We start from the raw sequence: 16,872 nt of genomic DNA, 5'->3' as shown, positions 1-16,872 counted from the left end.
TAAAGATGAGGTCGTCTTGGTAGTTGTCCATGAGAGTGAAACACGAGGGCTGAGGATGACAGGTAGTCAGATGCTCTCAGCACTCTGAGATGGGGATCTGACGCCCTCTCCCCATGAGCATCTGGTATTTCTTCAGCAATAAAAGTCAAGGCCAAGGAATTATTAGGAACTGGGAGGGGACCTGGCGCCACTCAGGCCTTACCCACAGGCAGAGACTAAGAGCAAAGGGAAAGTCTCAGTCTGCAGGGAGCCAAGGCTGGGAATGAGGCTCCTTCAGCCGCGCTGTCTCTACTCCAGGCTCTCGGGTCCCTGTGTCCATGGAACAAACTGGATATTCTACCCTTCAGCCAATTCAGTAGGCACTTCCCACCAAACCCTTGTTGGGCTGGTCTGTAAGCTTGAGGATCCAATGGATGGGCCACTTAGGCGCCATCTATAGGCAAACTGGGCCTCCTTAGCCCGCCTCTGCTCCCACCCTGTGTGTATGGGAAAAAGGACAGGGAAGTGGAGCAGGCATCCGAGGCAGCCTTCAAACTCGGCTTCCTTTTTGTTCACAGAACAGCCTCGCACGGAGTCGGAGTGGGAGAACAGCTTCACCCTGAAAATGTTTCTTTTTCAGTTTGTCAATCTGAACAGCTCCACGTTTTACATCGCGTTCTTCCTCGGAAGGTAGGAACCAGATCTCCCCACACTCCTGGGCCGGGGACAGAAACCTTAGGGGTCATTGACCAGGGCAACAGAGGAGCTCCTCCTTTCGTGTGATTCATACAAAGTGTAAACAGAGATTAGCTTCCTCCTTTCCATTCCCATCTCGGGAGATGGTTTTCGCTCACGAGTACCTGGCACCTTTTCTAGCCAAGGTTAAGTGGAGGAAAGTGATTTGCACATGGGAAGGATGGAGGTCAAACTTGTAGACTCCATCTGCACCTGAGTCAGGGTCCAGACCTCACACCTATAGGAGCAGGGGCATGAGGGGGAGGGTGGCCTGCAGCGTGCCCTAGATCCCCACAGAAGAGGGATCGACGTCCAGACAGGAGGGGGCTGACACAGGATGCCAGCGCAGCCTGGGTAACTTCTCAATCCAGCAGTTACGAAGACTTGGAGAGGATCCGTATTCATTCATGTCCCAAGAATTCACCACACCAGGAAGCGTTTCTGAACAGATGAGAACCAGGGACCAGGGACGGGACGGGGATTGGGTTTTGGTCAGATGAATGCAGCAGCCTTGCCACAGTATTAGGTGCTTCAGAATGGAATCCTAGTCAAATCATTTGATTGAAAAAAAAACAGCATTACTGTTATTCAAAAAGATCAGAATGTGTTTCAGTCCACCTTGCTGCTTACACAGGCCTTGCCCACAGGCAGAGACCAGAGCACTTAATATTCAACAGAAAATGTTCAGAGTCACAGCAAACAATGAGAACTGTGCCTGGCAGCAGACAGAAAGGCCAGAAGAGGCAGATCCCCTGGAGAATTCCAGAAGCTCTGTAGAGTTTCCTAATTCCCTCAGACCTGTCACTGCACCAGTAATTTTTGTTGGAAGATGTGCTAATCAGAATAGAATATTGACTGAAGGCTTAGACCTACAGGATGCTAATGGTCTGTTTTTCTGTGTGTTGAAGATTTGCAGGACACCCAGGTGCCTACTTGAGGCTGATAAACCGGTGGAGACTAGAAGAGGTCTGTATTCTCCCATCATTCCTTGTTTCCTAAAGGCCTGCATTAAACTGCATCAAAGGGCAACTTTGTGCAGATTAGAAACCAGACATCGTTTCTTCCTCTCCATTGATTCTTGGATTTGTTTTTGCTTACCTCCCAGTGCCACCCCAGTGGATGCCTTATTGACCTCTGTATGCAAATGGGTATTATAATGGTGCTAAAGCAGACCTGGAATAATTTCATGGAGCTTGGCTACCCGTAAGTACCTTCATGTCTGTGCTTGAGAGGCAGCGTTGCTCATTATTGGCTTTTCTAGGCATGGTAAGTAAGATAAGCAGTGCAGACTCAGCAGCTAAGCCAGGGCCTGTCCTTGGAGCTAAGTGTTTATGCTCAAAGGCATTCATGAAAAATAACTAACATTGGCGATGGCTGGTGTGGCTCAGTTGGTTGAGCATCACAGGGCCTGTCCTTGGAGCTAAGTGTTTATGCTCAAAGACATTGATGAAAAATAACTAACATTGGCAATGGCCGGTGTGGCTCAGTTGGTTGAGCATCATCCCGTGCACCAAGGGGTTGCTGGTTCAATTCCCAGTTAGGGCATATGCCCAGGTTGCAGGCTCGGTCCCCAGTGGGTGGCAGGCAGGAAGCAGCCAGTCAAGATTGTTCAGCTCTTGCATCAATGTTTCTCTCTCCCTCTCCCTCTAAAATAATCAATTTTTAAAAAGTCCTTGCCATAACAAAAATAATAATGATACACACTGGCTCTTTTGGAAGACTTAGCACAAGTCACATGAACAGAAGTGAATACTTTTTTAAGAAGATTGGGCCCCTCAATATGGAACACTTGCATGCAAGCTGCTTCCGGTGATGTCTCTGACGCTCTAGCTCCAGCATTACAAATCTCTGTAGCACATTAACTAGATCTCTACTCGCCCATCCCTGAGTAAGTCAGGCACAGCAATTTTTATAACTACATTCAGGCTGTACAGAAAAGAAACTTGTGGAAAGGAGCAAAGTTTAGGGATTCAGAAAAAAAAAACCTGAGTATGTCGAAGTCAGCATATCTTAATCAGGAAAAATATTATTACCTGGTGCTAATAGTTTATGTTGATGACAGTGGGCAGGAACTCGCATCACTTCTGCAAGGATAACCTTGAATTCTGCTGTGTTTGCTCAGCTCTGGTCAGTTACATTTTAAAGGGACATAAATCAGCAACACTCCTATTTCTGCTTTAATTACACACCTACTGATTTCTGTGTCAGCTCGGTGTCTCCATAGATGTCTTCAGGGGCCCAGGGAGGACCACTCAACCCGAAAAATTAGCTGGAACTTGGTTCATTTTGAAAAGTGATCTCTTAGCTTCCTACCAGAATCACTACTGGTCATTTTCTCTTCTAGATTTATCTTTAGAAAACTTATTCCGAGTGTTTCATGTTTTCTATAAAACTTTTTTAAAAAATAAAGCATAAAATCAAACCTTTAGAAGCATTATTTAAAGTTTAAACCATAATTTATCAAAATGTCATGGATATCAAGAGACCTGTTTTTATTGTTTAATAATGTAGACATAGAGCAAAACTGTGAAGTAGGCAGAATTTGTCTTTGAGACCCAGCCCCTCACTTCCTTTATTTCACATTTAGTTTTTGGCATGTCTACTCCCAGAAACCTTCAACCTTTTCCTTATCCCCACAGCACGCAGACCTGCCCCCCGCCCCCTATTTCCTCAGCCCTCTTCCATATAAGATGCGCTCCCCAGCACTGCTAAGGATTAATGTGCTCACCTACCCAGAGTGATGTGCATTTTATTGGGAGTCAGAGCTCCTGTCGAGCTCAAGTCCAAAGCAGGCCAGTCCGGCTGTGGAACTGCAAGCTTCCGTGTGCCAGAGAGGAAACATTTTGTGGGTTTGAAGATTTCCTAGGCCCCACCCCTCTCCCCGCCCAGATTAGCACCCATGTGGTGAGACTGCTCATGGCTCTTAAATTAAGCCAGTGAGGCCACATCTTCCTCTTCTCACATATCTGGGTGTTGCTTTATAGATGGGGAGTTGGTTTATAGATGTTCTTGGTCCTTTTTCTAACCCTCATAGACACCACTGATCTCATGACAGTTTCATGAATGACTCAACTAAGTTCATCAATCATTCTGTTTACTCACATGAAGCACAGCCTCCCTTGTTATTTTCCAAGGCTTTCTTTCCTTGGCAGCCTGTCCTCAATTATTTTTTTAAACTATGAGTCTATATTCAAACGCTTCTATGTCTAACTTAAGTCCTATGAACAGTTACATGTTTTTTTAAAGACACTGACCTTGTTGTGCAGGTTAATTCAGAACTGGTGGACTAGAAGAAAAGTGCGACTAGAGCATGGGCCCGAAAGGAAAATAAGATTCCCACAATGGGAAAAGGACTACAACCTTCAGCCGATGAATGCCTACGGACTCTTCGATGAATACTTAGAAATGAGTATGGAAATATTCTACTTCATCCTTTATCCTAGTTCATAGAAATGCAAATTCTAGCTCTCTGGCTACATTCAACTAAGCATATATCAGTTATCATCTAGGCCAGGGGTCGGAATGTCCGGCCCACAAAATTACTTGGTCTGGTCCTGCCAAGGCACCACAGGTGGGATTTGAAATTCAATAAATCTAGGAGCTTTCTTCATAGCAACATAAATTAATATTAAGTGAATTACAATAAGCGAATGTTGTTATAAATATCCAAATGGCCCTTGGCAGAAAAAAGGTTCCTCACCCCTGATCTAGGCCATCAGTGTTTGGGGATTCTTGAGCTGAACGTAGAGGAAGGAGTGTGTTGCTTTAAGAAGCTCAGTCCACAGGGATGGTGCCAAAAGCCTATAGTCACATTCACATCAATGTCATGACATTGTGTCCTGTCTGTTGTAATAAATCAACAGAGAACAAAAATGAGTTGGAAAACTTGATGAACCAAAGAAAAAGGTGTTATCACTTATGGCCCAAATGATTCATTCAGTTGATATCTGTTGAGCCATGTCATGTTCAGACAGACACTATGCTTGGCATTTAGAGATATAAGAAGGGATAAGGCAGAGTCCCAGCTTTCAGAGGAGTGCACAGGCTAGTTGGGGGGGAGCCAGAGAGAGAAAGAATATGTGTAATGGCGTGTTGTAAGATGATACAATATGAATCAGTAAGGGTATAGGGGACACAGTCATTCTCTTGGAGGGGTTTGGCAGAAAGCAAGGACTGCTAAGCTATGCTATACTTTTATTTAAGAAACCAGATTTCTCTGTAATCAGACCCAAGCTATTTATTGTAGTGTGTAACTAAGAACATGGGGTCTGCAAACAGATTACCTGGGTTTAGATCTCAGCCCTATCTCGTATTATCTGTGAAACTTTAGGTGGTTAATCTCTCTTTGTCTTAATTTCCTCATTTCTAAAGTGGGAACGATAAGAAGAATAACTACTTCATAGGGTCTTTGTATGAATTAAAAGAGTTAATGCATGGAAAAGGCTTAGGAAAATGCCTGGTTCATAGTATGCTCTTGGTACAAATTATCTTATTATTATTATTTTCCTAATCTTATCTCCTAGGGGAGAAAAGCTAACAGAATCCCCTAGCATAATAATTGTGTATAGATTTTCTTTCTTAACTTGTGTTTAAGCTTTGCAACGTTGTCCCCTAGCATAATAATTGTGTATAGATTTTCTTTCTTGTGTTTAAGCTTTCCAACGTTAGGGTGGAAATTGGGGGTAGGGATGGGCAAGGTGCATTACTTCTGAAAGTAGCAGTTCTTTCTGTGGAATCTGAAAATTAAAGGAGCAATAGAATTCATGCTTAATATGTCTTAGATTGCTTATGTCCTAAGTATCTACTGGTATTTTCAGAGTTTCAATTACAAAATGGCTGAGCGATATAACTTGGAGAAGAAATCAATTTGGGCATTCATAATAAAACTTAATAAAGAGAATTCATTAAGAGAAATGCTTTGAGGTCTCTTAATGGACTCTTCTCCCATAAAAAAGGAAATGACAAATAATGTTGGTGTATTGAGTGCTTGCAAAGAAGCTTTTGTGTGGCTAGAACTGGAGCGCTCCCAAATACTGTGGTGTCTTGGCAGCAAGAAACAAGTCTCAGTAAACTCTCACTTCTTACTTTCATTCTTATTGCTTTGTAATTTCTTAATGACTTTCTGCTTTGTTGTATTTTTAAATTTATTCATTGATATATAATATATAGTGAGAGAAGTATATAAACCGTGTGTACAAACCAATGAATTTTTACACTAATGTAACAAATCTATGCAGGAGAAGGGTTGGCAAATTACTGTTCGTAGGCCATATCCAGGCCACTGTTTTTGTGAATAGCATTTTATTGGTACACAGAAACACCATTTTGTTTTGTTTTTGTTTTTGTTTTACATATTATCCGTAGTTGCCTTTGCATTACAGCAGCAGAGTTGAGTAGTTTTGACAGACTGTATGGCCTGAAAAGCCAGAAATATTTACTGTCTGGCTCTTTACAGGGAATGTTTTCCATCCTGTGAGCTAGATCAAGAAGTAGAATATTGCCACTGTCACAGAGGCTCTTTTGTCTCCTCTCACAGTCATAACACCCTCCCTAACCACTTTTCTGACTTCTAACATCATATATTAATTTTGCCTTTTTTTAATCTCCACATACATGGAATTGTACAATACATACTCTTGTAAATGCCTTTTTTCATTCAATATGATGTTGATTAGATTCTTCCATGTTGTTACAGGTGGTAGTACTTCATTTTCATTGCTGTATAGTATTCCTAGAGTGTGTACCTGAAGCAAAATTATGAAAGAGGCACAGTTTGTTTTTGATAACCACTCCCATTTTTCCTTAAGTTGCATTTTTTTTCATTTCCACTCCGAGATACTCCCCAACTTTCTCCTCTGTCCCCCACAGAACCCCCTAAGTCCTCACCAACCAATCTCTCAACTCTCCCATATCATGAAATGTACTTGTGAGCACCACTAAAGCACTTCCTAACTTTCTGACATCACAAGATATTCCAGGCTCATCTTGTATTTTCTCTACCATAGCTCTGGAATCAAACATTTCTCCAAGGATGTCTTGTCCTTTTATTAGACAACTAGAGGCCTAATGCATGAAATTCATGCAAGGGTAGGCCTTCGCAGCCCCAGCTTCATCTGGAAGGTCGTCCCACTGTTTGGTTGATTTTCATATTACGCTTTTATTATTATAGTTGGTATATAGAAAACCAGATCTTGGACCTTAGGTATGATCATTGCTCCTAGGCCCAGGACTGCCTCTTTTTTCAATACCTGCCCATCTTTCTGTTCCCTGTGCTTTGGTACTAGGAGGGGAATATGAGTTAAAACAATGAGAAATTCATATTATTCTTTTGAAAATAGTCATGGGAAACCAATACACTTGTTTTGTTTTTCCTCTAGTTCTTCAGTTTGGATTCACAACTATCTTTGTGGCAGCTTTTCCCCTAGCACCACTTCTAGCCTTACTGAATAACGTAATTGAAATTCGACTTGATGCTTACAAATTTGTCACACAATGGAGGCGACCTTTAGCTTCAAGGGCCAAAGACATAGGTAAGTTGGATGTGTTTTAAAAGATATTAACCACTCGGAAGATAAAATAAAAACGACTATCAACTTTAGATTTTTTACTTATGGCTCCCATGTAAGGTGATTCAACTAAATCTTGCAAAAGAATTGTGTTAGCTTTAAATAATATCAGATAAGAAGTAGAGCTGCCTATTTGGAGACTTATCTATTCCAGTGCTAGAAAAGTTATACTTAAAAATACAGTCTCAATTTAGTTATTTCTATCTTAAGACTGGAATCTAAATTTTTGATTATCCCTTATTTTCTTTTCAAAGTAGATCTTCCATCAGCTTAACTTAAAAGTGTGAGTCACATGAGGCATGATCCCATTTTCCTAAAGACAGAGATGACCTTTGGTCTTTGACTAGAGATGCTGAGTTGAATCAGGTGCAGCCTCTTGAGAGCTGCCTGTGATCAGAGTCACACTTATATTCACTTCTGCATCCAGTGCTGAGTACAGGGCAGGCAGGTGCTCAGCCAGTGTGTGGGGAAAAGGCTGGAGTGTGGGTGTGTTTGGCTCACAGGGATCTTTTAACCTCCATAGGAAATAAACACACATTCAGTGAACACCTCTCCTGGGTCAGTGTGTCAGGAACTGGACCCGCTGATGAACCAGAGGAACCCTGTCTGTACCCCTAAGGAGCTGGTGGCAGCGTGACATTGCATGTGCCAGCCTTATCAGAGGGGGCTTGGGTGCCTTATCATTGACCAGAATTCTCTACGTATGTCTGATCCCGATTGAGTTTTTAAGTCATGAGTGTTGGCACTTTCACAGAAAACTCCTTCACTGCCAAAGTGTTTGCAAGTACAAATTCTTACTCCTGTTTGCAAGTGTATTGGGGAAGATGAAAGGACCCTTAGAAAGACCTATTTAAAATTAGTTACCCCAGTTAATTTCATACTTAGTAGCTCTGCTGTGTGTCTGGAATTAATACAACACTTCTCTTTGAATAGGAATTTGGTATGGAATTCTTGAAGGCATCGGAATTCTCTCTGTTATTACAAATGCGTTTGTCATAGCGATAACATCTGACTTTATTCCTCGCTTGGTGTACGCTTATAAGTATGGACCTTGTGCAGGCCAAGGAGAAGCTGGGCAAAAGTAAGTTTGCTGTAAAACCATCATGGAATCTCTGTTGCCTAGCCATTGTGTGGTGTTAGACACTCAGACAGAAACCTCTGCATTGGAGGAATTGGGTCACAAACCTGGGACACGAAGGCCTGTGGGGGTGGGGGGGAGGTGGAATTATGATTATAACACTTTCAGTCAAAGTGAACGCATCCTGGTCTATTAAAGGAATGGGGGTCAGACAAGTTTTAAATGGAATCCAATGTGAGAGCAACAATTAACCATTTTCCTCATGCCCTAACGACTATAAATTCAGAAATGTGTGGTGTGGCATTGTAATGTGTGTAGCAAAACAGTGGTACAGGATGTAGTGTAGATAAATGGCACTTCTATGAGTTTGTAAAAGAATAGTTACGATCCGGTTCCCCTTATGTCTTTATATGTAGACTCTGCACATTCTATATGGGAAATATGTAATCCTGTGCTGAGTACCCACGAGGTACTCAATAAATGTTTGTGAAATAAGTAACTGAATGATTATTTCCTGGCTATTGACCTGACCAGTGTCTACATAACTGCAAAGCAAATTGGGTGAACTCGACTCCCTGGGAGCTCAGTTCTGTGGCATCATCTCAATGGTTCCCAAAGCCAGGGCTCTATATTTCTGGTCAGAGAAAGCCTTGGCAAAATTATAACATGTCCCCTGGCTTTCACTGGTATACCCTTGAAAAAAGGATAAGAAATCTTAACATATTTTCATGGACAGTATGTCCCTGTTTGGCTAATGTCAAAATAATCTAATTCAAATTGTGGGATTTATGTGTCTGTTGCTCAGAGCGGGGTATGTGCTGGGATTATAGGGTATTTTCAGTGCTCCTGAAATCATCCCACATGGGCTGTTGCCTACTCATATAAGCAGCCCTGCCTTCTGGTTTACAAGTCTGAGCCAAATTAATTCATTTTCTACAGCCATTGTAGCTCAAGTAGCCCCAAGGAGTCAAGTGCTACTGAATCAAGACAACTGAATTAATGTACCCCTGGCCTAGGTCCAATTTCATTAATCCTACGTAAATACTCTAAGGCATAGATGATCAAATAAAATAAAGCTCACAGTGCAGCTATTTGAAGAGGCTTTTATAAAGTTCTTTACTACATTAACCTGTGGCCATTAAACACTAATTATCTATCAACCTTAAGTGAGCATACCATCTCATTTTAAGAGAGATTTAAAGACTTAGGTTGTAGTACCCATACATTTAATTCTAAGGGTAACTGTTAACATTCTCTTCTTGACTTAGCCTAAAAAAAGCTTACCTTTATTCAAACCACTTTCAATATGTTTTGCATTTGACTCTCAAAACAAACCTGGTTATGAGTCATGCATTATTACCCTTACTTTAAGAGGAGAGAGTAAGAGAAGTGAGTCCACTTAGCATAATATTCTCAAGTTCCACCGATGTTGTTGCAAATGGCAGTATTTCATCTGTTCTTATGGCTGAGTAGTATTCCATAGTATATATGTACCCCATTGTCCTTATCCAGTCCTCTATCAAAGGACATTCTGGTTGTCTCCACGTGTTAGCCAATGTGAATAATGCTGTAATGAACATAGAGGTGCATATATTTTTGCGAACAAATGTTTTTGCGTTTTTCAGGTAGATACCCAGAAGAGGGATCATAGGGTAACTCTATTCTTAACTTTTTAAGAAACTACCATACTGTTTTCCATAGTGTCTGTATCAATTTAGTAGTAAAGGATAAAGGGGGCCAAATATATTTTACTTTGGACAGTGGAAACACAGTGCAATATACAGATCATGTATCAAAGAAATGTACACTCAAAACCTACTAACCAATGTCACCCCAATAAATTTAATTTTTTAAAAAGCTGTAAAATAATTTTGTCTAAAGAGAGAGAAAAGTGAATCCAGAATCATAAGGCAGTGTAGCTGTTGGAGCCCACATGAAGATACTAAGCCTAGACTCATGCAGTACTCTCTATCCTGAACCATACAGTCAGCTGGTTTTTCAACAGAAACTTTGCAGGTCAGAAGGCAGTGGCATGAAATATTCAAAGTGATGAAAAGCAAAGACCCACAACTAAGATTACTCTACCCAGGATGGCTATCATTTAGAATTGAAAGAGAGAGAGTCTCTCAGACAAGAAGAAGAAAATAAAGTATCACCAACACGAAAAAGCTAAAGGAGTTCATCACCACTAAAGAAATGTTAAAGGGACTTCTTTAAGAATAAAAGATTTAAAATATGAATGATAAAATATAGAAAAGAAAGAATTCTCACTGATACAGGGCAGTGAAAGCAGAAAATCAATCAACTATAAAGCTAATATAAAGGTTAAGAGGCAAAATTAGAAAACTAATGTGTAATTACAACAATACATTAAGGGAAACACACACACAAAAAGAAGTAAAAATAATGACAGTAACGTAAGTGTGAAGGGAATGTGTCTGAACGTAAGTGCCCATCAACCTAAAATTGCTATAAACATAGCTTGGCATACATGAGACACAGGGTAACCACAAACAAAAAAAACTCCAAGAGGTGTACAAGAAATAGAGGAATCCAAACACAACACTATAAAAAATCATTAACATACAGAAAAAGAAAGCAAGAGAGTAAAGGAACATCGGACTAGAAAAACAATCAGAAAACAATAAAACTGCAATAACTGCATCACTATCAATAATTACTTTAAATCTAAATGGACTAAAATGCTCCTATCACAAGACAAAGGATGGCTGAATGCATTAAAAAATGAGACCTGTACATATGCTGCCTACAAGAGACCCACTTCAGACTGAAAGACACAGTCTGAAAGTAAAGGGATAGAAAAGGATATTTCCTGAAAACAGAAGTGGAAAAAAAAAAGCTGGGATAGCAATACTTATATCAAAAAAGATAGACTTCCAAACTTATGCAGACATCATAAATAACCAGTATGATTTCCTACCACCACCCACTGAATGTAATAAACTATTTTGTTATTAGGTAGACATGGTTTAGAGTTTTGGAACATTCCCTATCCTAGTGAACAGAAACATGCAGTTCTAAGAATAATTGTGAGGTATATACCTGATTTAGTGATATAAATTAAAACTAATTTTCCTGTAGAAATAGTGATATTATAAGGACTTCAAAAATTGAACAAAATGTTCAAATTTTCACAGAATGAACCACAAACATGCAACTTACTGAACACTAAATATTTATACAAACTGTAAATCAATTGAAGAGAGGAACACCATAACCAAATGCAAAGTTGTTTTTTAAAAGATAAAGCTTACTGTACAAAACTGTTTTCTTCCTTTTTCATAATGTCTGACATTTTTATTGCAACAAGTCGGAAATTAATTTTCTTCTTTCCTCACCTCATTAGCCTAATTTATTATATAAATTAATGTATCTATAAATAATCTACAAAGCATGTTTGACTTTAAATGCATAAACCCAACCTTATTTCCCCTCACTTTTTCACTTTTTTAAATTTTTTTATTGCTTAAAGTATTACAAAGGGTATTACATATGTGTCCTTTTTTTCCCCGCCCTTGACAATCCCCTGGCCTCCCCTACCCCCCAGTGTCTTATGTCCATTGGTTATGCTTATATGCATGCATACAAGTCCTTCGGTTGATCTCTTACCCCCTTCCCTCCTGCCCCCCAACCCTCCCCGGCCTTCCCGCTGCAGTTTGACAATCTGTTTGAGGCAGCTCTGCCTCCCATGCTATTTTGAGTCACAGTAGTTAAAACCTAAATGGCAAATTTAGTAGCAAAATTCAAAGACACTCTACAGTGAGTTTTATCGGGAATCTACAAATTCAAAAGTCAGCTTCTGGGTCAGTTCTTTCCCTTGAAACTGATTATAATGATGCCTAGTTCATCCTTTCCCCCCATAGTCAAAGACTGAAAACAGCAGTTAATGGTTTTCAAACCAGAATTCCCACATTTAAATGAATGTGGTCTTCTCAGAAATGACTTTGAAGAGGAGTGCATCCTAATTCAAGCAGTGCTATCCTTACATAGGCATTTTCTGAATCTCCTTCCTTAGAAATACCTTCAGAGACCATCTACCCCTCCCGTAAGAAACTTGATTTCATTATTTTATATTCACTGGAAATCCTTTCTTTGCCTGATACATTTTTCCCCACACTCTCACTTCTCCCTGATTATCAGTGTGCCATCACCTTTCCTCTGTCTCACTTGGAGCTGGTGGTGTGTCACAGTGAGGGTATGTAGATCTGCTGGCAAACTGAGTGATAGACATGAAATCTACTGCTGCAATAGCAGGCCAGTGTTGACAGATTGATGCCATCTGGTTGAACTTTATACAGCAAATTATGGGAATCTCATTTTCTAGAATCAATGATTGTCTCAACTATTTGATGTTGGCAAGCTAAGATTCTATTCTAGTGAGAGAAATTCCTAGACAGTATTAGCAGTTCCTCTACTTCCTTGATTGTGGAAATTATGTGGGAAGAAGACTCACATAGCTGATAGCTATGTGTATATATTAGGTTCATGTGTAATTCTTTGCATCTAGAAGGAGTACACACCCACTAAAGGCATATTTTCAACTTGGATTTATGACATGAATATGCTTGATACATAGTTTAAAGAAGGATCCTCTTTGAGGGTAGGGTATTCAGTCCATGAGACAGGTATTTCATTTGAATTTAGATTTTCTCAGTTGAGTTTTTGAACAAAGTATCCATTAAACAGCAGCTTTAATCTCAATAAAGCTCAGAGCTGCTTTGTAAGGAAGGAGGGGTTGTGAATATTCCATTTTAATGCCGGGCCTTTTTTATTGTCCCTTTCTTTTCCCACTGCCCAGCTCCTGAGAAGACTACTATTTTCTGTATTTCACAAAAACGAGTTCCCTCACTGTGACAGCTAATAATCATTAAGGCAGTCATTTGTTTTCATGTCATGTTCTAGGGCAATTCATAGATGAGAGAGACATAAATCCAAATCACCCTTCCAAGGAGTAGCAGGGGAGGCCTGCTGCCATTGGATTAAGGCATGTTACACACACACTGACTATTTCACCCATGAGTGACTTGACAAATGGGTCCTGCTTGGTTCATTTTTTTTAAGGCCACAATAAACTAGTGATTTTTCTTGAGTGAGATAACACAGAACCTGTGTGCTCTCAGAACTATGTTCATGTCAGCATTTTGGTTTGGTGGTCAGCAACTTGGAATAATCACACCAGGTAATGTTAACAGAATTAGAGGACCATGATTTATCCATTTAATCAGTAATTACTAATGATGTCTTGCTAGGTACAAAAAATAAATAAAATGGATTAACAATAGCCACTCACATTGATTAAGATCTTGCTATAACCTAAGCACTATACCACTCACTTTGTATACAGCATTTCATTTAATCCCCCCAATGACTCTATGAGGTGGGCACTTTTGGCATTTAAAGAAGTTACATAATTTTCTGAGATTACAGGTCTAAAAATCAGCAAGGCTACAGTTTGACTGCAAAGCCCAAGTATTTAGTGTTATAATATACTGACCCCTGGGACAGAATGAAAGCCATGTTCTCAATAACCTTAAACTAGTTTTATTCCTGGTCCATTTTCAAGTCCTTGATAGAATCTCTGGTGCTTTAGTGTGCCTCCAATCAAATCATTTAAATCAACATTACTGGATCCCTACACTTCACTATATTGTCCTGACTCCAAGAATACAAAAATATCCAGGACATCTGTTCTGCTTCAAAAAACAATAAAACCCTATAGTTCAAAGGAGAAGACATACATGCATGGAGCCAACTCTAGTACAAATGGTATGGCAACTGTGAAGTAAGTGTAGCGGCATCCTAGGGAGAAGGGAATGAGTCTGTGACAAGGTTGATTAGGGCATCTTCCCAGAAGATGTGGCATTTCAGTTGGCACAAGGATGAGCACTACTTTCACTTTTAAAGAAATGATTAGGGAATCCCAAAAGAAAAGGGAAGCTGAGCAGAGGCATGAAAGCATGCAGGGACTATAGTCTACCATGACTATAGCATGGGAGGTGAGATTATGTTCAGGGCATTATGAGAGAGCATACATATTCGCTACTAAAGTAATATGTTTATATGTGTGCGTCGTCTCTCTGTGTGTGTATGTCATCAATGAAAGAAGCCATGCCTTACCTATAACTTATGCTGATCATGCAATGTTATCTTTCACCTATTTCTCTGATGCATTGATGTTCTGTTTGATGATTCTGCACAAAAAGAACTAGAACAAAAGGCCTGACTGTCCTTGATTCAACATACCCAGGGTTTTTCAGTGTATCCTAACTTGAGTGATTCGATGATTCTGCACAAAAAGAACTAGAACAAAAGGCCTGTCCTTGATTCAACATACCCAGTGTTTTTCAGTGTATCCTAACTTGAGTGATTATGACAGTGCAGGGCCAACTAAAGGCACTTACATCTGCAGGAAACTCTAGGAAGTAGAGCCTTTAGTGAATTGGATGCAGGAGTTCTAACATAGAATTTGCTTTCTGTTTTAGGTGCATGGTTGGCTACGTGAATGCCAGCCTGTCTGTATTTCGAATTGCTGACTTTGAGAACCGATCTGAGCCTGAGTCTGATGGCAGTGAGTTCTCGGGGACTCCTCTCAAATACTGCAGGTGAGCATGGCACTCAGCCTAAGATGAGGTCGCTCTGCCACAGGGAGGTTTTGCGCGGACAGCCCTTTCTGACTGAGTTGGTTTAAAACAGTGGTTCTCAACCTTAATAGTCATTAAAATCCCCTGGAGAATTTTAAAATCTGACATCCAGATCCAGAAAGCCCATAGAGTTCCAAATATGAGGAACCCAAAGTGGCCCACACCAAGATATTATAATTAAAATGTCAGAAGTTAAAGACAAGGGTAGAATATTAAAAATTGAAAGAGAAAAATAATTTGTTACATACAAGGGAACTCTTTGCTGATCAGGAGTGGCATGATATATTAAAAATGCTCAAACGAAAAACCCACAATCAAGAATACCCAGCAAGCCCTGGCCAGTGTTGCTCAGAACATCGGCCCACGGACCAAGGGTCACAGGTTTGATTCCCAGTCACAGGCCACATACCCGGGTTGCAGATTCATCCCAGGCCCCAGTCAGGACAAGTGCAGGAGTTTGGGTATGGGAACCAATTGATGTGTCTCTCTCACATTGATGTTGTTCTCTCTCCTTCCTGCCTTCCACTCTCTCTAAAAACTCAATGGAAAAAATATCTATCTATTTATGACAAAGGTGCCAAGAATATAAATGATAAAGACAGTCTCTTCAATAAATGGTTCTGGGAAATAGGACAGCCACATGGAAAAAAAAAAGAAAGAAATTGGGCCAATACACAAAGATTAACTCAAAATGAAATAAAGATTTGAATATAAGACCTAAAATCATAACACTCCTACAAGTAAACATAGGTGGTAAGCTAGCTGACATTGGTCTTAATGATGATTTCTTGAATCTGACACCAAAAGCAAAGACAACAAAAAGAAAAACAAGTGGGACTACATCAAACTAAGAAGCTTCTGCACAGCAAAGGAAACCATCAACAAAATGAAAAGGCTACCTACAAAATGGGAGAAAACTATTTGTAAATCATATGTCTAATAAGGGTTTAATATCCAAAGTATATAAAGGACTCATTCAACTCAATAGCAAAAAAAATAAACAATCCAATTTAAAAATGGGCAGATCCTCTAAACAGAAATTTTCCATAGAAGACATACAGATGTCCAACAAGTACATGAAGAGATGCTCAACATCACTAAGCATAAGAGAATGCAAATCAAAATCACAATGAGATCACCTCACACCTGTTAGAATAGCTATTATAAAAAAGATGAGAAATAACAAGTGTTGGTGAAGATGTGGAGCAAAGGGGGTCCTTGTGCACTGTTGTTGGGAATGTAAATTGGTGCAACCACTATGGAAGTAGCATGTACATTCCTCAAAAATTAAAAATAGAAATACCATATTATCCAACAATTCTACTGGGTTTTTCTCTGAAGAAAAACAAAAAGATACCTTCAAAAAAAAATATCTTCATCCCACTTTTAGTGCAGCATTATTTATGATATCTAAGACATAGAAACAACCTAAGTGCCCACGATGGATGAATGGATAAAGAAAATGTGATGTATATTTTCTTGAATTTACTCATATAATATTACTCAGCCATAAAATAGAAAGAAATCTTGCTATTTGCAACAGCATGGACTAGCTATTATAAAAAAGATGAGAAATAACAAGTGTTGGTGAAGATGTGGAGCAAAGGGGGTCCTTGTGCACTGTTGTTGGGAATGTAAATTGGTGCAACCACTATGGAAATAGCACGTACATTCCTCAAAAATTAAAAATAGAAATACCATATTATCCAACAATTCTACTTCTGGGTATTTCTCCGAAGAAAAACAAAAAGATACCTTCAAAAAAAAAAGATATCTTCATCCCACATTTACTGCAGCATTATTTATGATATCCAAGACATAGAAACAACCTAAGTGCCCACAATGGATGAAT

The 16,872-nt window shown here is 39.7% G+C and overlaps 1 protein-coding gene across 3 annotated transcripts in view; it reads left to right on the top strand.

The window, feature by feature from the left end:
• The window catches only part of ANO4 (anoctamin 4), a 242,626-nt gene that overhangs the window by 217,152 nt on the left and 8,602 nt on the right, over positions 1-16,872 (top strand). For all 3 annotated transcript variants that reach the window (XM_014530042.1, XM_014530041.1, XM_005882339.2), the window contains 7 exons: positions 558-669; positions 1,623-1,680; positions 1,820-1,917; positions 3,981-4,123; positions 7,092-7,244; positions 8,214-8,361; positions 14,862-14,981. In XM_014530042.1, the coding sequence (XP_014385528.1) occupies positions 558-669; positions 1,623-1,680; positions 1,820-1,917; positions 3,981-4,123; positions 7,092-7,244; positions 8,214-8,361; positions 14,862-14,981 (832 nt within the window). The remainder of the gene's footprint in view (positions 1-557; positions 670-1,622; positions 1,681-1,819; positions 1,918-3,980; positions 4,124-7,091; positions 7,245-8,213; positions 8,362-14,861; positions 14,982-16,872) is intronic.

The sequence above is a fragment of the Myotis brandtii genome, unplaced genomic scaffold (genome assembly GCF_000412655.1).
Source record: "Myotis brandtii unplaced genomic scaffold, ASM41265v1 scaffold708, whole genome shotgun sequence".
Classification (NCBI taxonomy): Eukaryota; Metazoa; Chordata; class Mammalia; order Chiroptera; family Vespertilionidae; genus Myotis; species Myotis brandtii.
Note: the sequence above shows the minus strand (reverse complement) of the source record. Positions and strands in the feature narration are given on the sequence as shown.